General features: G+C 34.9%; 1 protein-coding gene across 2 annotated transcripts in view; it reads left to right on the plus strand.

Annotated features, from left to right (window-relative positions):
- Positions 1-22,002, plus strand: part of Chchd3 (coiled-coil-helix-coiled-coil-helix domain containing 3) — a 274,739-nt gene that overhangs the window by 172,080 nt on the left and 80,657 nt on the right. The window contains exons 5-6 of one of the 2 annotated variants that reach the window (XM_013510637.1): positions 1,961-1,975; positions 3,231-3,314. In XM_013510637.1, the coding sequence (XP_013366091.1) occupies positions 1,961-1,975; positions 3,231-3,314 (99 nt within the window). The remainder of the gene's footprint in view (positions 1-1,960; positions 1,976-3,230; positions 3,315-22,002) is intronic. The other variant, XM_005377542.2, reaches the window with a different exon arrangement.

The raw sequence follows: 22,002 nt of genomic DNA on the forward strand, positions 1-22,002 counted from the left end.
GCTACAGCTAAGTGAAGGGCTATCTTCAAGTTTCTCAAGCTGTCCGTGTCTTCAGAAAAACTGAGTTTATTCCTTTTGTTTTTTTTAAATTTAATTTAATTTAATTTAATTTTATTTGTCTTTTTGAGACTTGCTATTCAGTTTAGGCTGGCTTTGAGCTGACTTTGTAGCTCAGGCTGGTCTCAAACTCTCAATGATCCTCCTGCCTTAGCCTCCCGAGTGCTAGGATTACAAGTGTGTGCCGCCATGCCTGGCCTGTTGCTGCTTTAAATAAAACTTTAAATTTTCCTGGGTAATAATTGTTCTGTATTTTCCTTAATACTTACGATGATTGAATACTTGCTATGATAGAAATAAAATTGGCCACGTCAGAACATAATAATACTTATATACACATCATCCATTGATAAATTTTCATAAATTTTACTGTGCTTAATTTATTTTTACTTTAAGTATTTTATATAGTTAGATTGATTCTTTTTGATATGTAGCTGAGTTTTGACAAATGCATAGGTATGTAGCCACAACCACCATAAAGAAAAATGCAGGTATCCTCACCTCAAAAACTTTTCCTTTTTTACCTCCTGCCTACAAACTAAGTTTATTATTAATTCTGAAAATATAAATAAGCAAGAATAATAGAAACTATCCATAAGCCTACTACTATGTTGTGACCATTTTATAGAATAGTCGTCTAGTCTCCCCTCCTTCTATCTTAAGGGGGTTTATTGCCCTTCCGGTTTATAGGACCTCCCCCCATTTTTGCTTAGTATATGTTGAGTATATATATTACCTAATTCCTTAAGAAAAGCCCTGGAAGTACAGTTTTAGATCCAAGAGCATAGGTATGTTTTTAAGATTTAGTGTATTTTATCAAACTGACATATAAAATGATTATACCAATTTACATTCTGACCACCATTGTAGAGGAGAGCCTGTTTTCCAGTTTGGTTGCCAATGTTGCCTATTACAACCTTAAATTTTTATCAAGTTGATAAATGAGTGTTGAACCTTATTTTAATTTGCAGTCTTTGATTTCCTATGTGTTTAAGTTTGTTTTTCTTTTGACTCTTTTTTGGTGGGGGAATTGGGGAAGTTGAGGCTTGGTTTTAGATGCTCATGTGTTGACACATTCTTGCTGGCTTGAACCCCAAGTGCTACATGCATGATTATCCCATCAGGTGACTTGAACCACTGGTGGTTAGCTATTTAACATTAGATTTAACATTAGACGGTGGAATTCAAATCAGAGCTGTCCGGCACTGAGTTATAAGAATTACAGCCCTGTTATGAGCATGTAATACTAATTTTACACAGTTACCTATTGGGTTTCTTTTCCTCTTTTTGTCATTTGTTTATTCTTTAGACTTTATGATGTTTTTGTTTTATGGGGGTTCTTATGTGTCCATTCTTTTTAATTTCTTTTATATTTTAGCTGTATGTGTTGAGTAGAAAGATGTCTTTTCTCTTTAAATATATAGTCATGGATATTTTTTTCCAGTTAGTTTTGTCTCTCACAAATTCTTCCTGCAGCTCAGTGGTAGAGTGCTTGCGTATCACGCTCAGTGCCCTGGGTTTTGATCTTGGACACCATGCATGCACACATGCACATACATGTATATACAAAAACTTCCTTCATTTATATTTTCTTTTGTATTTCAGGTAGACTACTAAGGTTTTTATGGTGCTATACTATTGATTATGTTCTCACATATGAATTTATTTTTATTTAATCTTAATATTGTATTTATTCATATGCTTTTAAGTAGCATGAACCTTTCATATTGAAATGTTAAGAGCACAATGACATTTAAATGTGTCCTAAGTTACATATCCCTTACTATTATCCTGTTCCCACTTTTGATTTGCACTTTAGAGATTGTCCATCTGACTGCTCTGTTATATTAGAAAAAAAATGATACTTATTAGGTAACTGTTTGTTGTTTTTAACATGCTTCAGGATTTTGAAGACAAGGTAAGTAACGACACAACCCACAGAGTGCAAATGATTTCACCTAAACTAAGCAGAGAATTGAGTGGACACACACTGAAGTGGGCTAGGCAGAACTTGATCACTTTGAAAAATTATATGGCCTATGCACAAGGAGTGGAATGCCAAAATATATTTTTTTTCTTTTAAGGAGTAGCCAGACATGTATTTACCATTTGCTGAACAAAAAATATATTAAATTGTTTTCTAGCTTGAGACAATACAAGGAGGTCCCTTCCATTAGGAACAAATGGTCGGTCCCTTCCATTAAAAACACTAAATTATGTTTAATTCTAAATTAAACATAATTAAGAATGCCAACAACAGTTTGAAGAAGTATGTAGTTTTACTAATCTTGAAAAACATCCATAGTCCTTTTTAATTCATTTTCCTTTTTTTTTTGGTACTGGGAATTGAACTCAGGACCTTGTGCTTGCCAGGCAGGTGCTGTGCAACTGAGCTACATCCCTGGCTTAATTCTTTCTCAAAGAATCAGATTTTTTTTTTTTTTTCCGGTACCAGGAATCAAACTCACGACCTTGTGCTTGCCAGGCAGGCGCTGTGCCGCTGAGCTAAATCTCCAGCCCCTTAAAGAATCAGATATATCACTGCTTTTCAAATTTTGTAAAATGTGATCTTATAACTTAGAAGTAGCATAACTGAAAATTTTAAAAATTACTTTTATTGTTATTTTAAATTATTCAAATAATTACAATAGTTTGGTGCCACCCCCCACTCTTGCTTTTTCATAAATGGACAATAAAATTATACATATATCTGTATGTAGGTTTCCCTAGGTAATGTAACAGTAATCAAAGTAAGGGTTGTGTACAAAACAGTATGTAAGCATTTTTTTGTTCAAGAAAGTCAGTTACTATATATTTTATTCCCAGAATAAAATTCAACTTTTATTGTGTAAAATATTAATCCTTGAAATTATTCTTCAAAAGAGAAATTAAATAAGACAGTCTGTTATGTGCTATATTCTCAAGTTTCCAAACACATTTGGACAAAGTAGGACACAGCTGTTACACTTCTTTTTTTAAAAAAGTACAATACAGATCCATTCTTTACATTTAAATACAGCAATCATCATCATATTAATGTTTTTCTATGGCAAAGTCCTAATAGATTGCAAAAATCATCAGCTTTGTATACTTCTAATATAATTTATAGTTAACTTTTACTTTGCTGTTGCTGCTTTTTCTTGATATAGTATATTCCTCATTTCTTTTTTTAGGCTAAGCAGCTGGAAGAGAAAGACCGAATGATAAAGAAGCAGGATGCATTCTACAAAGAGCAGCTGGCTAGACTGGAGAAGAGGGTATGGCTATTTCTTGTCATTGATTCTCTTCTCTTACCACATCTGCAGCTTTCCCATGTATTTATTTAAAAATCAATAAATTAGAACTGTAACTGCTTTTCCTACTTAAAAAAAAAATGACCAGAAAACAAAGAAGCTGTCAGGTCAGTGTCCTGGGTATGTTGTTATTTTTGTTATGACTGTATAATGTGTTCATTGATGCATTTTACTATTTGAGAACCCGCCCACATGTTTATATACATACGTGCACACATACATAGAGTATGTCTGTAATTGACATTGCTTCCAAGTCAGACAGTAGAGTGCTCCTCCTGACTCTTCCACACACTGATTAAATCTAAGTACATTCTTAGAAATGGTACTGTTTTAAATAATATATTAATTATTGTGAAAACTACTGCATTTATGGCTAAGAACTGAATGTCTCCTTCTTGATGGAGAGTGGTGGTGATGGGAGCAAGTATTGGGACTAAAGAAGACTTAGGAGGGGAGGAGACAGTAGGCTTAGACAGCATGGACCTAGAATTAGAGACACAGTGGAGGGAATTCAGACTGAAATGAAAGAAGATTGTCTTTCAGAATAGAGTACTTAAAAGTTGAATGTGTTTATCTCCATATGTCAGTAGACCACATGCATCTTGAATATAGGAGCCATTTCCTCATTTCCTCAGCAGATGTCTGCTTACACACCTAATATATGCTGGACCATGGTCTCGTACAGAGATATCCTAGTAAAAAAAAAAGTGAGTTAATCGTCTGCTGTCATGAAACTTATATTCAATTAAATACCAGTTATGCATATGGTATTGAAGGGTTGGTAATATGGGGAACAATAAATTAGCAAAGCAAAGATAAGCCCAGGGCCTGAGATTTGGCTTGAGACTGGATAGAAAAGGAAGACCTACCTAGTGAGGTGGTATTTGGGAAGAGGTTTATAGTGAAAGGGAGGCAAGTCATTGTCAAATCCCTGAGACAGGGATATGCTAGGAGTGTTTAGGAAGGCCAGGGTTTGTAGGAGAAGGAATGATCTCACAGCTACATTAGGCTTGAGTTGAAGTAAGGGGGAATTGGTGAAGGTTTAGTTCAGAAACAGGTTGGTGATGGGTTGGGCTAGGGTGCTAGCAGTGAGATAATGACATGTGGTTGGATATTTGCTGCAACCTCTGTGGAGATCAGTCTGGAGATACCTCAGTAAACTAGGATTAGAAATCCCATTCAACCCAGCTATTTCCCTTCTGGGTATTTTTCCATAAGAACTAAAAACATCATACCACAATGATATATGTGCACCTGTGTTGATAGCAGCGCAATTTGTAATAGCTAAATTGTGGAAACAACCCAAATGCCCATCAACTGAGGAATGGATAAAAAAGTTGTGGTATTTTTATATAATGGAATATTCCTCAGCTATTAAAAAAAAAAAGATAAACTCAAGGCTTTTATAAGTAAATGGATGCAATAGAGACCATACTCATAAGTGAAATAAATAAGACTCACACGTGTAAGCATCATATTGTCTCCCTAGTATAAGAACCTGAAAGAATAAATAAAATTAAAAGGTACTATAGATATTGTGAAGGAAAAGAAACTGCTCCAAAGGAAAGAGTGATTGGGATGAGGGAAAAGAGAAAAGAGAAAGAAGGGAAAAATATGTATATATGTATACACAAGATAGCTAAGATAATTGTACTACTAACTTCCATTGCTTTATTGAAAGGAATGGTTGATATTTGTTTGATCAATCTTACATGCCTATGTTTGTTTATCTGAGTAACCAATTTGAAGATAACAATATGTAATACAACAACCATTGTTAATTTCCTATCACCCTTTATCTGAAATTCTGTATTGTGTTTATTGTTTTTATGTTGTTTTGTTTATGTCTGTGTTTGCTAGTATGTTTTGATTCTTTTATCTTTAAAATTAAAAAAAGAAGAAAGATAGAGCCAAGAAGATTTTCTTGATGATTTTGAAAATGAGTAAAAGCAAGTAACACTCAAAGATACTTTAGGTAGATGGCTTTTATAAGTAAAAGGATAGATTTTCCATTGAGGAAGGCTACTGAGATATAGGTTAGGATGTAGGTAGTAGAGGAAATCAGGAGTTTGATTTTGGATATAGGTTTGAGGCCTTTCTTTATATATTCAAGTAGAGATGTTGAATAGCCATAAGTTAGAATGTTGTAGAGCAGAAGTCAGCAATTATTCTGTGAAGGGCCAGATAGTAAATATTTTAGGATTTATTTATTTTTTATTTTATTTTAAAGAAAGTAGTAAAAGAAAAAAAAAGAACAGTAGCAGCATACCAACATCACAAACATAAACAAAACAAAGCAAGCACATTAAAAGTGACACCAGGTTTCAACACAAAATGATAGGAATTAACAGTGGTTGTTATATTACATATTGTTATCTTCAATTACATTGCTCAGATTGGGGAAGGGAGAAAAGGAGGAAGAGGGGCATACACACACACACACATACACACACAATAGCTAAGATAATTGTACTACTAAAGTTTATTGAAAGGAACAGTTAGTGTTTATGTTTGATTAATCTTACATGCCCGTATCTGGTACTCTGAGCAACTACTTTGAAGATAACAATATTTAATATAACAACCATGTTTGATTTCCTGTCATCTTGTTTTGAAATTGTTATTGTTTTTATTGGTTTTTTATTCTCTTTAAAATAATAAATAAATAAATAAAATGAGCCAATATTCATAAATCATTTGTAATAGTACCCAATCTGTGATAACCACTTATTTCTGCAGTATCTGTAAGTTTACTTCTATACTTCCAGAGTACTATTAAGTGGGTAAATAAATGAGCAAACATTCCTGACATGATGTACCTAGCACCTGTCTCCCTATCTAGTGACAATTTTCTTTGCCATCAAGTTTTACTATGTTAGGTACCTTATAAATTCACCACTGATTACTTTAGAGTCTAAGAAAAAGCATTGAAAAATACTCTTCCATTTCCCATGGATCTACCAATTTGACTGAGATATTCAGTAATTTGTACAAGTTAAAAAGAGGATACGTTTGTGGAAGATGTTTATTTGCTCAGCAAGTAAAGAATTGTTTTTGGCAGAGAGTAGAAAAGTAGTAGAAGATCCAATAAATACAATATTATGAAATCCAGTCATTATGATTAGTATATTTTTATGTAGGTAAGATTTTTCTTTTCATTTTTGAAGATGAGGTTTGAAAGTAGTTACTTATAAATTTAAACTGAAAACTGAGGCATTTCCAGTGAGTTTATAAATCCTGAATTGGAATGATCATACTACCCTTAGTTAACAACCCTGTATTTAGTTACATAGTAGAAAAAGCATTAGACTAAGAGTGAAAGGGCGTGGCTTTGTCACTTAATCTCTTGTGGTCTGTGCTTCTTCATCTATAAAATGAGAATAAATATTCTGTTCCGTGCTTACTTTTGTGGGTTATGGGTTGGCTATATAAAATGATGTTTATAAAAGCTTCTTGAAAACTGCCACGGATTTAATAAATATGAGTTGTTGCCATGACCAAATATCTACTTACTTTTATTGTGTACAAGATCTTAATAATCTTAACTTACTTTAATGTCATTGGGCTTCCTCATGTCTTCTGCCCCTTTCTCAAAGTCTCGTGTTTATTTCTCGTAGCATTCCTATGGTTCCTAAGTTGAAATTTGTCCAGTTGGTGTCATGTAGGAATATTTTTGTTTTGTTTTGCTTTTTTTCCGGTACCAGGAATCAAATTCACGACCTTGCGCTTGCCAGGCAGGCGCTGTGCCACTGAGCTAAATCACCAGCCCCATGTAGGAATATTTTAGATAATTAATTTTCTAACTGTGCAGTATTTTCTAGACTAAATACAGAAGATTATAAAGGAATTTTTCTTTTATGTTTTTATGGCAGTAAAGGTACAATGCCTAACCATTTCTATGAGGACTTCTGGACATACTTTGTGTTAGAGTAATGGATCCAATAGTACATTGTATGGTGTAAGAAAAAAAATAATGGTAACATTAACCTGAAGAATTGTTCACTTTCTATGAAATCCAAGTTCCTGTGGTTTAAACTAAAAGTATTTATATACTTATATCTTTTTTTTTTTTTATCATTTCATTTACCAAATGAAATGATCAGTGAAATGCTTCAAATCAATACCAGTAACAGACTGATGAAGGAGGAGGACATCAAGTGTTTCATGGAATCATTCTCAGGATGAGCCCTGAGGCAGCCTTACAGCCCATCAGTAGATTAACAAACACATTACTCGTATACATTATTGCTTTCTGATGAATTAGTCATGTTCAGCCATCCGTTTTCATTGGTTTGATGCAGATTTCTTTTGCAAATATGAGTGAAAGTTTAGAAAGCAGATAAAACGCAGTCAGTTTAGTAGTCCATCTTGGTTTTCTTGGATCTATTTCAGTAAACTATCAGGCAGTTCTCATGTATCAGTGGAGCTTTCTCCTTTCAGTTACTTTATTGGTTGATACAGTTTTCTCTTTTGACTAATTGGTAAGGTGTAATAACTCTAACTTAACTAGACACCAGTTTTACTCCTTGTAGAATTGGTATTCAAAAGCAGTAAGTCTTTACTGGGAAGGAAGGTCAAAGCCATTGAAAAATTTTGCAGGTCCTTATTTCCTAGTCAGTTAAATGTTGCTAACTTGTCAAACAGCATTGCCCTATATTTGAGAATAAACTTTTTATCTTTAAAAAAATTAGAGGTGTACCATTTAAGTGTCTGGCATGAAATGACTTGGAGAATTTTGATTCTTGTTAGTGTAAGAGATCTGAACAGCATGAATTCCTGCTTGGCGATTTGGTGAGAGGAAGCCCAGAGCAGCCTTCAAAGAGAAAACTTGGAAATGTTTTCAACGAGCCTTCTCTAAGTTCCTCAGGAAATTCTATTTTTTTTCTTTCAACTTTATTAAAGTATATTTAACAAATAAGTCCATCATAATTTACAACTCTATGATGGCGTGTATTTATAATAACTGTGATTATCTATGTGTGTTTTTATCTTTTAAACTTCTTAAGGGCAGAGCTGATTTTCTTATTTCAGTATTTTCTATAGTTCATACATAGTACCATAGGGATGCAGTGAATGAACCTTAGATTTACTAAGCTTCTACCATAAAGATATGTCTACATACTATGTAATTTTAAAATATACACAATGTTTATTTCATTAATCAGTTAAATTAGTAATTTAAGTCTAGCCTTTGTGAAGGTTAAGTTTAACTTTGAGTATTTTGATATTACTTGTAGCATCATAGTTATTATAGCAGCTAATGATGACATTTATTGAGCATTTACATTGTGTTAGACACTTTACATGGTTTATTACATTTTATTCTCACAGACAATCTCGTGAAACTGTCCCATCCTATTGTTTAGGCAAAGATCCTGAAATTTAAAGTAACATGTCCAGAAGTATGTAGCCAAAATGTGAGAGATGTGGATTTGAGACAACTTTGTCTCCTAAACTTTTAGCTACCAGTACTGTCTTTAATATATGTCAGTTCTTAGTTCTATACTTACTAAGTACTGTTGATTGTAGTGTTCTCTGTTATGCTGAGTTATAGCCACTGGTTTCCACTACAGTTTTTTAAAATGTTATAACTTGATTATTATTGCCTAATAAACTGAAAGTGGTAGGCATTAAAAAATACAGTTTTTCCCCCCAAATTTATTATTTACCAGGAAAAGTGACTAAATGGGAATAAATAAGGTTTTTTTACTTAGCAACTACAACTTGGTATTCCTAAGAATTATTTTAATATCTAGTTGTGCTTTTTTCAATGTGAAATAAGAAATTGTCATTTGAGCCCTTCGGAGATTTTTTGAGGTGCTCATTCATTTGCTAATACTTTTATGTTGTTACTGTAGGATAGTCATCTTATTCTAGCTTCCAGAAAGAAATCAGGCTTTCTTTTGCTTTTGCTAAATTGAGTTGAATGTTGTGTCATTAGAGTCTGTATTGTTTGCATACTCATTAGAAAAATGGGTATTTTCTAGTAGTCTGCTGGTCCTGGGGGGAAGCAAACTAAAGGACCTCGGCTGGAGTCCAAGAGGATCAAATCTACTTTCTGCCAAGGATATTCCAAGAAGGCCTGTGTCTCCCCAGGACATTTTGAAGATTTGACCTCTTTGAGGATTGGTGTGTCTTGCATGTATAACTTTTCAATTATAAACTTGAATTAATTTGCTCTACTGAATCCACTTTGCTCTTAGCCTACCTAGAGATGGTGAGGTTTGGCACAGCATGAAGGGAGATATAAAAAGCCCTGTTGGCATGAGGAGCTGAGGGAGATCAGAGAGCTTAATGAGGTAGTTACAATGTTCAGATCAACCTGATCATGTGACATGTATTACTTTCAGTTTATAGACTCCTGGAATTTAACAGATCTATGCATACACCTGTTAATAAACCCTCTAGAGTTCAGAGTAAGAGTGAACTCTCTGTGCACAAGTTGTGCACAGAGAGTAATGCAAAGAGAATGGTGAAATACAAATTGTTGTTAAGAAGAAAAATACGTCACTATATTGTCACCTTTGAAGAGAGTTGCTAATTAAAATCTAAGGTCATGCTTACATCAAATGAGCAATTTTTATAAGTTTCACTTAGGGTGGGTGATATTCTCTTTTACATTGTAAAGTGTTATGCTCATCTAATGACTTCTCAACTGCTTGACTTCTTTGTCAAGCAAAGAAGAAATTGTTTGTGGAAAGACTTGGGAGGGGGAGTGGTAATACCATCAATGACAGTAAAAAGAAATGACTGCAGAGCAGGTTATTGTCCATCCAGTATATTTCTTATAGTGAGAAATTATTCTATATTTTTAGTACAAGATGAAGTCTATCACAGTAAAATATTTCAGCAAATGAAGTTTATTTATGACAGGATAGATTCATAGTTGGGCCAGAGACATCTAAGATAGTGAAATATAAATAATCATTTTTGAGGAGTTTGGGTATGAAGATAATTTAATAATATTGAAGTATAGGATTAAACAAAATCTTTGATCCCTCCCAAGTGCTTTGTAAACACTAAATCATTTGTCAGGGGTTTTAGGTCATGGTGGTAAATCATTTTGATCTTACATTGTGAGACAGGAAATTCAATACAATAGTTAGACGCAAAACTTTCTGGTACATATACCTGTGTATGTTACGCAGGTTTGCACTTGCCAACCTAGAGATACATTCATCTTTTGACTCTTGGGAAATTTTGTACGGATTCCTTCATTCATGTTAAAATCTGTACTGAGAGTTGCAGAAAAAGAGGTAAAATTCTCTGGTTCAGAGATTTAGACATTGAAGGCAGTAGAAGCCAAAGTCACTTGTAATAGATTCCAGTTAAGCTGCTTGGATCATGTATACTGAGTTAATCTGAATTTTTTTATATTAACAAGTAGTGATAGTTCAAATGAATGTATTTATATATTGTCAGATAGAAAAATTAGTAAGAGTTACTATCACCATATTATTTGTTGATATATCTGAAACAGCTGTATATAGCTTAGTCACAGAGTGAACCATTTTGCACTCTTCTCTACTTTCCAAAAGCAGCTTTATTAGATATTTTCAAAGGTAGCAGGCAACTTTAATACCCCCCACCCCATTTCATTCTCTGTGAAAAAAAATCAATAGAGTTTAGTGGATATAGGGGTCTTACCTTAATTCATTATTCAACAAATCCTCCAAGTGCATTGGCTTTTCTGTTAACCTCTCTGAAATTTCAAATGGGAAATGTGGTTTGAGTAACCTTGAATTGCTTTTTAATCTGGCTTTAGGCATATGAGACTTAGACTTTTTTCTGGGGTGAGTTTTGAGAATGCATCCTGTTAGAGGAAAGATTTGCAAATCATGGGATCAGCACTTAATTTGGGGCTCTATTTACCATGTTGGCTGTCAAGAAGTATTAACCTTAAGGTAAGATGAGAACATGGTGTACAAAGCTGTGAGCTGATGGCACACAGTACACCAGGTATTAAATAGCATTATCCATCCTGCTTGCTACAGTAAATAGGATTTCACTATTATGATGTGTCAGGGCTTTCAGTGAAATCAAATTTACAAGACACTAAACTGCCATCCTCTCTGCTGAGCAGCTTTATTCTGGGATCTTGCTTTCATATAAATCCTGTTGGTAGGAAATACTTGTACCAATTGTGCATGGAAATTATAATTTAATGATCTCTTCCTCTTCTCTATTCAGGGATTAGAATGGACCACTGTGCTTTGCAGTGATAGCCCCAGGGCTCTGAAAAAGAGATATTGTAGAGTTCAGCTTTAAAGCCCAGTATTGCCTCTTTGTGAGTGCTTATAATGATCTTAAGTATGAAGAAGCCAACAATGTGGGTTACTTGCTTTCTCAAGTCTCCATGCTTTCTTTACCTTTTGAAAGCTTATACCATAAAATAATCTGATTCCGTTTATCATAATTTTTTTTTTTTTTTTTTAATGGCATGCCACTTAAATGTGTAAAGACAAGGTAAGAAATAAAGCATTGTGAAATTCAGGGAAAATTAATTCGTTTTGACAATTCTCTACATCTTGGGCAAGCTCAGCAAGCATGGTTACTTGAAACACAATACCTCCCTTCCTTTCTTTGGAATTCTTTTTTGCTATTGATAAGAATATTGCAGTCTGGAAGTCAATGTGTTTCTTTTGTATGAGATGGAAAATGGGCTAAATCATTTGAATTTTCTTCACATTCAATTTCAGAATTAGTGATTGTTTTGCTTCTTGATATCTTGTTTATTTATAAATTTCAAATGTAGTCTATTTTGGCAGACCAGCCAATACTTACTTCCCTGTTTTGCTGACTGAAGAATTGAAATACACGAGTGTTAAATTTTTAAAGGAAATTGCAGGGCTTGTTTTTAGTCCCAGTTTTATGTTCAGACCATGAGACAGCTGTGCCTCTGTAAGAGATTACACTCTAATTCATTAGCCTCAGTTAGGAAGATATGTTCAGTCATTAAAACACATGCAAATAATATTAGCTTGTATCACCATCCGGTAAAGAGTGCTCGTGTCTGAATTGGCATTAAAGCAGGTTTACACAATAAGGTCTATATTTGATGAAGATAATACAAATCGAATTTGGCCACTGAGACTAAGATTGGATTTTTACTTTGGTCATTCTTATCAGAATTTGGGGGAACTAGAGAACATATTCACCATTCAGAAACACATCAGTGAGCCAAGTACAGCACACAGACATAGTGACAAATAGAAATGACACAGGTGCCCATGGGCATTCATTGACATGATGGGTCTGTTTAGGCTATGCCAGACTGTTGTTCAAAGGAAACGTGTTTTGTGAAGAGTATCTGCTACTTTTGTCCTTCAAAGATCAAAAGATCACAGGATTTAGAGGGGAATTTATTGGATTGGAATGACCCACCAGATTAAATTCTTAGATGAAGAGCCAATACAGTAAATAGCTCTTCGAAAATAAATATTAAAGGAGTGGGATTTTAGCTCAGTGGTAGAGCAGTTGTCTGTTACACATGAGGTTCTGGTTTAGTGACTAATACTGCCCAGTCAGTTAGTCAGTCAGTAATACAGTAGACATTAAATAGGTAGGTTCCATGAAGATCTGAACTATTTTCTCTTTAATCACTGTGGTAATGTCTGGCACATAATAGGCACTGGATAGAATTTTTCACTTGTGTCTCTATCAGGGAGTGAGGTGGATTCCATGGCCAAGTAATTTTGAGGAATGTTAGGTTTAAATCAGCTGAGCAGATTTCTTTATTGCAGGCCATCTAAGAATTTATGTACTTTCAGAACTTTCAAGATGAGGATATTGCATACTGTATTTCAGCATTATATTCAGCCCACAGAATCTTTTTTTTCTGAAATCATTTCATCAGTTTATCCCATTACATCATCCGAGTTGATATGCCCTGCATAATGCCAATACACCCCCCTTTTTTGAGTCTTTGATTTGTATCCTAGACTATAAAGGTAGAGAGAAGTGATGGAATCCCACTGACAGAATTCCCAATCTGAAGGCTTTTAAGGACCTGCAGGTATCGTGGCGTTGCCTCCCTTTGCACTGCATTACAGATGTGTAGACAGTGAAAAGGAGACCTGGCTCAGGATTGTAAAGCTCCTATAGTATGGGCTATATCTCTCTCACTCTGATTCTCTTCAGAATCTTTAAAGAGTCTTTGAGAAAATTATAGCTCATAATAACTGTCTCATTTCTGCATTTATATGCACATTTCTGATTCAGGCTTGTGTTTTTCTAGTCTCCTCAGAATAGGTAGTAACGGGTAGTGGGGTTTTACCACACCTTCCCATATCAGGATTGAGAGTCACACCCAGGAACCCAAGAGGTAGATACCATTTTCTGAAGACTCAGGCATGGATGGGAGCTGCAGGGTGCCACCAAACATCAGTCTCAATAGGAATTTTCTCCTCCTTCATGAAATGATGGAGTAAGGTCATCAAATTGGATAATATTTTACCTCTGTGTTTCTTTGCAAATATGCCCACTGTGTTGCCAAGAACCAGAGTTAGCAGAGCAAGCAAAAAATGGATTAACTCTTTTATTCCCAAAAGGCCTCAAGTCTTCTGTAAATCTTCAGAGAATTTATTTTCTTGAGCATACAGTGAGATTTGCCACATAGGGTAGAAACGTTCTTAGACTAGTTTAGCTCATCATGGTTAGTAGTCATATGCCCTGTAATTTAACTTGCCTTTAGGCAAAAGTTGGAACTAGACCTCGGAAAGAACATAACACGGCACTGTGCACCCATGATTTGTAGTGTTCATACAATGAGACCGGGGACTATGTCTGTTCCCCTTGTATCCACACCTCTAGCTTGCTGCTTGGCTCTTTGTAGGTGTTGGTGAATATTTATTGAATGGATGAAAGTGTTTTCAGTGGGTCATAAACATCTCAGGTAGTTTATAGATGGTTCTGGCAGGTGTTTGTCAGTCTGTGAGGATCCTGTTTCCGTTGTGCCATGTGTTGGTGCATATCTTATTTATTTAGATATCAGTATAATTACTACTTTATGATCAAACTAGAAATGCATTATATCATATCATCAAAGTGATGTCATTATCCATTACTTTTAGATGACCTAGAGGAGGGGTAGAATCAATTTTATCCACAAGCTCAATCCTAAATACAATGCCCATCTTCATGTATTATCCCCATGCTTGGCTTTGGTTGAAATGATAGACATCCTTGTTGTTCCCAGGCTGTTGGACAGAAAACACAGTATCATTATCAGTATCGTCAGCAGTATTATTAGAATGGTTCAGGTTAAATATCCCTTATCTGAAATGCTTGGGACCAGAAGTGTTTCAGGTTTTGGATTTTTTTTTTTTTTTTGGTTTCTTTCTGGTATCGGGAATCAAACTCATGTTCTTGCACTTGCCAGGCAGGTGCTGTGCCACTGAGCTTAAATCCCCAGCCCTTTCTTTAAAAATTTGAAATAGTTACATAAACATAATGAGATGTCTTGGAGATGGGGCCCAAGTCTAAACACAGAATTAACTTATGGTTTATATAACTTATACACATAACCTGAAGGTACTTTCACATAGAATATTTTCAGTGTACCTGAATTTTGACTATGAACTATAACATGAAGTCACCTGTGGAATTTTCCACTTGTGGAATCATATTTATGCTTAAAGAGTTTCTAATTTTGAAGCATTTTGAATTTTTGGATGAGGAATACTCAACCTATATCATCTATTGAAGGATTAATGTAGGCCAAGTAGTGTTTGAAATGATTTGACACAGTATTATACTTGATCCTCTGAACAAACCTTTAGGGAAAGGTATTTTCTTTCCTGTGCACCTAGCCTCTTTTTGATTTTGTTGTTGAGGCTCAGAAACATCAAATAACTTGCCTTGGGTTTCCCAGCCAGGGGTGCCCCCACTTCTTAATTTTAATATTTCTAGGACTTAGAATTTTCACCTTGCCTAGACGGACTTTATATGACATATGGTAAAAGAGTGAAAGTAGAAATGAGAATAGAATAGTTCAAGGCTCAGAAAAAGGTCCGAACCAGTTCTCTGTTTTCTTGCCCACTAATAATAGCTTCTCCTGCTGTATGAACACTGGTAAATAATAAAACTCCCATGGGGCCTTTTGATCATTTATTATACACTTCAACCCACTTCTCCACCATCACGCCTCTGCTTTGCTTTTAAGACTTTTTCCTAGAGATAAGCGTAACATTTCTGGTTTCTTGTTTAGAGCCATTACAGTAAAGTAACAAAAGTTTCAGACAAATTTCCCCTAGCAACATTTACTATATTTAACTTCCTTAAGCTAAGCATTGTAGTAATGCATGGTAACTATGTTACTAGTAACAGATAGTAAGCATGCTCTTAATAGTGGGTCAGATTTACAGTGCAGAAAAATTAAACCAAATTGTTATAAGGCATGATGAGACGATCCAATACAGTAACCAGTATGACTGTGGTACACAGGCTAGTGATAGAGATGCTGAGATTAAGGAAACAATGAAAAGTCTGTGGACTAGATCTTAACTCTCCTGAGGGTATATAGAGAGAAAAGAAGCTGGTTTACTGTAGTAAAAGAAAGAAACAAACATAAAAGTTACAAGCAGTCTAGCTCAACCTGGGTAATGATGATGAAACTTGGTGTGATGGCAACTAGCTAGGATGCCTACAAAGTGGCCCTTGAACATGGTGTCCACTGCAGCCCAGCCTGCTTCAACTTTGTTTAGATTGTATTATACGTATGGAATCTTGGATACCTGCAAGCTTAGGTTATAGCCACACAAAGATGAGTTCGCTGTCACTTTCTTAACACTATATTTACCTTGTTTAAACTCTATAGTTTCAGACCAGAGATGTTTCTCTTATATTAGAACTATTTGAACCACAGCTTCTAAGCTCTGCCTCAGAACTAATTCTAATGATTAATAGGCCTCAGTGATATACTGCTCAGTAGCTACCCTTAAGTCACTCCTGTGTTTAACCTTCCTTGATTTCAGATTCTTTTCCATGTACTGGTTAAGGGTTTTTCAGTTGGAAATCCCCAGGCTTGCTTTCTCTCTGCATTGCTCAGGCTCGCGTCCTCTTATTAGGGAATATTATACACCTACTTTGTGCCCAGGTGGCTTGCAGAGCAGTTGTGTTGTACGTGGAATGAATAAATCAGGCACAGTTTACCTCCAGTGTCTCATTATTCCTCCTTGCCTATTACTGCTTTTTTTTTGGTACCAGGAATCGAACTTAGGACCTTGTGCTTGCCAGGCAGGCACTGTGCTGCTGAGCTGTATCCCTGGCCCCTGCTTCCTAGTAATAACATTTTTAGGGCTTATAATTTTCACCTTGCCTGGGTGGACTGTACATGACAGAAGGTGAAAGAGTGAAAGTAGAAATGAGAATACAATAGTTTAAGGCTGAGAGAAAGATCCTAATGTTATCTCCTTGGGTAGGCAGTCCACATGTTAAGATTTGTTTGTTTATGGTATGATTGAGGTGAAAATGTAACTAGAACCACAATAAGTGCTTCTATAGTTCAAAGGAAAATAGTACATAGTAAATTGAGAACTATTTTCTCATGGTATAGTTGCTCTAAATTGTAGAAATTTGGCAGATGTCGCTAGAACTATTTGTTTAAATTCAATAGTATGTAATTAAAGACAGAGACTGCTATTTTGCTATTGGGTACATTAAAAAATTATATTATGTGTCATTTGGATTTGACCCTGTACTCATTTCCCAAAAGAATAATGCCAGAAAGATAAAAGAGTACTGTAGTCTAAATAGAGGCTAATGTTATATAAAGTGACTAAATTTATAGAAATATCAATTATGTTCTAACAATTTAAGGGTAATTAGGCAAAAGATAGTTTTTCAGTGAATATTACTTTAGAAGTGGTAGCCAAATGGAAGCAGTGAATGTGATGAAATTCTGGAATTCAAGTGTTGCCAGACAAAAAAACAAGGTATTTGTTTTGCTGATGTTCTAAGCCTCTCTCAAATGACATTTAAAACCAATATTTGTAAAACAACCTTGATAATATGTTAGTGAAATGGAGTGTTTTACAGACATAGAAGTTTACTGCTTTTTAAAAGTTAACCTTTATCTATACTTTTTTCAAACATACTCTTTTTTTCAGACAGGGAAACAGAAACCTAGGGGCTTGAATATTCATATGGTTGGCAAAGGGAATGATAGTGCTGTTTGTCTAATTGTTACTGTCTCATCAAAGAGGTTCTAAACAACAGAATGAGCATTTCACCGTTTTGTGATGTGGTGGCCCTCCCAGATATTGCAGAGATGATTATTTTTTTCTATTTTCGTTTTTGGTGCTAGGAATCAAACTCAGGGCCTCACACTTGCTAGGCAGGTCCTGTGCCACTGAGCGATTTCCCCAGCCCTTGCAGAGGTGACTTAAAATGATGAGTACTTTGAGTACTGTTCATTAAGTTTTATGAAAATCAATCAAATAATTAAATTTCACTTGTTTTGTTTCTATGATGAACAAGCATGCAATATCATCTTTGAATAATTAATTGTTCTACCGTATTTGAAATTTTCAGTTGAACTCACCTGGTTTGTTTTATTAAAAGAAAGGAGCTTGCTGATTCATTCCAGTTGATAGTTTTCAGAGAGCTACAGTGCTATGAAGCTGTAGTTCCCAAGGGCTCACCTCTTCATCATTTCATAATTACCTGTACCTCTGATAGTTAAGAATAACTCTGGACCTCAAAATTTTAGGAGCTGTGCTTAGGTGATTCTAGAATATATTATCACCTGGAGTCAGCTCCAAAGACTTCTAAGTATAAGGGGATGTGTATTTAAGTATTAAACCTGCTACTTACTGTCCTGTTTGTCTTTGGAAACCATCACATAACCTGTTTGACCCTCATATTTCTCATCAGCAGAGTGGCTTTCATCTATACTTCTGTGGGGGTGTGGAAATTAAGTAAAATATTGTACGTGAATTTTTATGAATATTAAATTGGGCTAAACATTGCTGTTACCGCTAGTTGTAGCATCTAGGAGGTTGCTAATAGGGAAAAGAAAAAGGCACACAAGAATAGAGAGGGGTTGACCATGGAAACATATGTCGAATCCTGTTTGAAATAGTTTATTGTTTTGTTATATTGAAATATTAATGGCATTTTGAATTTTGTTCAAAGTAATGAATTAACAGGTCAATGTGAGCTTCAAAGAATATAGACCTTTTTAGCAACATTTTTAATAAATTATGTTTTATCCTGTGGCGGAGGCAAAGTAAAGAATTACTGGCTCAAATGAAGAGCAATTTTTGTAATATGAGAAAAAACTTTAAAGCTTGTATTAAGTCTACATGTGTTTGCAGGCCTCTTTAGGTACATCATTTTATATGATAAGGTGGGATTTCTCCTATGTATTTTCCTTCTGATTTGGTTGATTTTATATGTCAGCAATATCAGCCTGATACATTATTGTATGTAAGTGTAGGTTTTTCTGTCATCCTCCCTCATTTGAGCAGAGATTGGGAACAGTCTTTATCCATTTTGTTGAATTAATATAAACCTGGCTAGTGGATAGGTAATTTACCAAAAACAAAATAAAAACAAAACAGAGCTAGTTGAACCCTCTTTTCTTCATTTTTACAATGTTTTATTCACTAAATTCTATGGTGTTACATAATATTAGAGAGCTGCTTTTCCAGACCAATGAACAAGGCACAGAAGAAAGAAGATGGCAGGTTCTAGAGACTGTGACTGTGCAGTTTGAGGATACCAGCTTGAAGGAAGTTGCTATCCAGAGGAAATGCTACACAGGTGGTCATCTACTGATATGCTGTGAGCACAACTACTTGTAGTTTTTGCTTTTTGTTTTAATATTTCAGTGGAAGTCTCAGATTTAGGAAATCATTGCAGCACCAGGATGTACGTTTTTCATTGTATTTAGGCCAGTCTTGCAAGAGATTTTTTTTTTCTCCATTTTCCACATTATCCACTCAAATGGAATAAATGGCAAAGACGAGTAAACGTGAAAGCATGGATGAAGTCCCCCAGGTTATGGTAAGCAAGAGCAAAGACAGGAGGCAAAAGACCCAGAGTGGCTCTCTCGTGACAGCACTACTCTTCCAGTGATGTTGTACCTTGTTAAGAGTATTCCTGGCTAAAAAGGTTTTTCTTGAAAAACGAAGCTTTTATTTTAGATTACATTCCTGAAGGACAGAAAACATTTCTGAGGTCATGGGTGAAGGAAAGTGATGGTGGGATGTTGATATCAATAGAGCAAATTTCATTTCTACTGAAAAGTATTCTAGGTCAGACATAATTCTGGCGTGTGTCATCATTTTGTGCAGTTTGTGCAAGAGTATTAAAAGTTAACCAAAGAGCAAAATCATACAGTCCTTTTCATTATAAAACTAGGGATCTCAGCATATTGTTGGCCTGCTTCGAAAAAAAAATCATCAGTGCACTGTTACCTTTTTTGAAAGTACACCTTTTGTGACTTATTTCTTTAAAAGGCGTCTTGAGATTAGAGAATTTTCTTTGATCTTAATTTAAATTTAATTTTAAATAACTAAAACTTGACTGAAAGAAGTCTACAAGCAATAACCATCTAAAAAGGTTTTTCTGTGTGAACCTCTAACATCTTTCTCAAGTAATTTAAATTCATCTTTATATTTCTTCCACAACTTTCTGTTTTTACTATGTCTGCCCAAAAAAGAACACAAAAGTTAACTAATATTTGTAAGGTCCCTTCAGTTATCTTTCATATATGTAGGTATTGTATTTTTACTCCCTTGGATGAAAGTATATTTTAATAACTGAAATATGCAGTTGTTACATTATAAATTAAGTACTAGCTCAGATTCTAGACTGAGGATAAATGTCTTTTTATTTGAATATGATACAGTTTCAAGATAAAGGGATAAGCAACTGTTTCAAATTGGTTTTTGCTCTCATTTTGTCTGAAGCATAAAATATGGTAAAATACCTGCTAACTTGCCACTTTGAAAACCACATTGCAGTGAAAAAATTTTCCCATATCCTATTCTATATACTGTACTTTCTGAGTCTCCCCAAAGAAAATCATTTTTCTTTTTCTTTTGAGAAAATTACCTCTTTTAAAGTTTATCCACATAGCAAAATAGGATATTGGTAGATATTTTTCTTTCTTATATTTTTGATCATTCATTTATCCTAAAATCAGTAATAGAAATAAAATACTGTATGTTCATGATAAGTATTTTAAGTAACTGAAATACTGACTTTTTAACAGTTCTAGTTGATATTTGCAAACAGATTAAGGAAGTGAAAAGTATTTGCTGATTTCAGGTAACTAGTGAAATACAAATTCTAAAGTATATTCTTTTAAACCTACCTTGTATATTTCCCTCAAGTTTTGTTGATTCCAAAAATAACTGTTCTCCAGTTTTTGGTCTCCTATGAGATTTAGAATAATTTTACATGATTTGCATTTTTTTTTTCAAGCCTTTAAAAAGGACCTATTACTTTTAACAGTATTATTGTTAATTTTTAGTTGTACTCCCGCTTGCTAACAATTTAGGACTTTTATCACGGGTTTATTTATTTATTTATTTTGCTTTATTTGTCATCATTAGGTCTTTACCAGGCTTAGTCATTCATTTTACAAATAATTATTTGGTGTTTCCTATATGGCGGGCTTTGCTTTAGGCTCTTATAATACAGAGCAAAACAAAAAAAACAGCTCTTCTGTTTTCATGAAGTTAACAGTCTGTTAATGCAAGGCAGTCAGCAACCCATACACTTTATGCTGAGCAATGATGAGTTCCATGAAGAAAAATAATTCATGATAATATGAATATAGGACATAGGGTAAGAAATGGATGCTACTTTATGTAGGCCGGCCTCTGATTAGGTGCTGCTTGACTAGGGACCTAAGTGAGGGAGGCTTGCATATCGTACATCTGGATGCCAGGCTTCTGACAGGTCCTGTTGAACACTAGTTGTGCCCGTCCCTTCCACTGACTGACTCTGCCATTTATTGCTCTAGTCAGTTCCTCACACTCTCTTCAGAAAGTGCCTGGTTCACTTTTCAAGTACAGTATCTGTCTTGCCAGCCCCAGCAGACGGTGCTTATTTTGGTCTGTACTTTGTTAGCAGATCACTTCTGTTTGAGTTCAAATGATTTCAAGCTTACTTTTTCTTTTAGAGGAATAGTAAATAGGCACTTTGAATTCAGTAAATGAACATTGAGGTTTTTTTTTAATATTCCTTATTAAATGAAAATGCACCTTTGATTTTTCCCTGTGACTTTCCTCAAGCCTCCCCCAAACCAAAGTCAATATTAATAATCCTGCCAAGCTATTTGAAATGAAGAATAACATTTATTGGGAACTTAACCACTTACCAGTACTGCAGTACTATGTTATTTCATTTAACCTTTCCAGCTGTCCAGGGTTGGTATCCTCATCTTATAGACGAGTAGAGTGAGGCACAATAATACTTTATACTTTATCCAAGGTCACAAAGGTAGTAAGCGGTAAAGCTAGCACTTAAAGGCTGGCAGTGCAAGTCTACATTCTCAACTTTTACACTGTACGGACTTAATGAGATTAAAATGGGGGTGGCCCACGCACCCTGCGCCAAGAGAGCAAGTACTCCAGGTGCTGCAGGGCCAGTGGATTCGAGTCTGTGCTTTGCCTTCGCCCAGACCCTCCAGTGAGGC

Source organism: Chinchilla lanigera, unplaced genomic scaffold, assembly GCF_000276665.1.
Source record: "Chinchilla lanigera isolate Chin_1 unplaced genomic scaffold, ChiLan1.0 scaffold00009, whole genome shotgun sequence".
Taxonomy (NCBI): domain Eukaryota; kingdom Metazoa; phylum Chordata; class Mammalia; order Rodentia; family Chinchillidae; genus Chinchilla; species Chinchilla lanigera.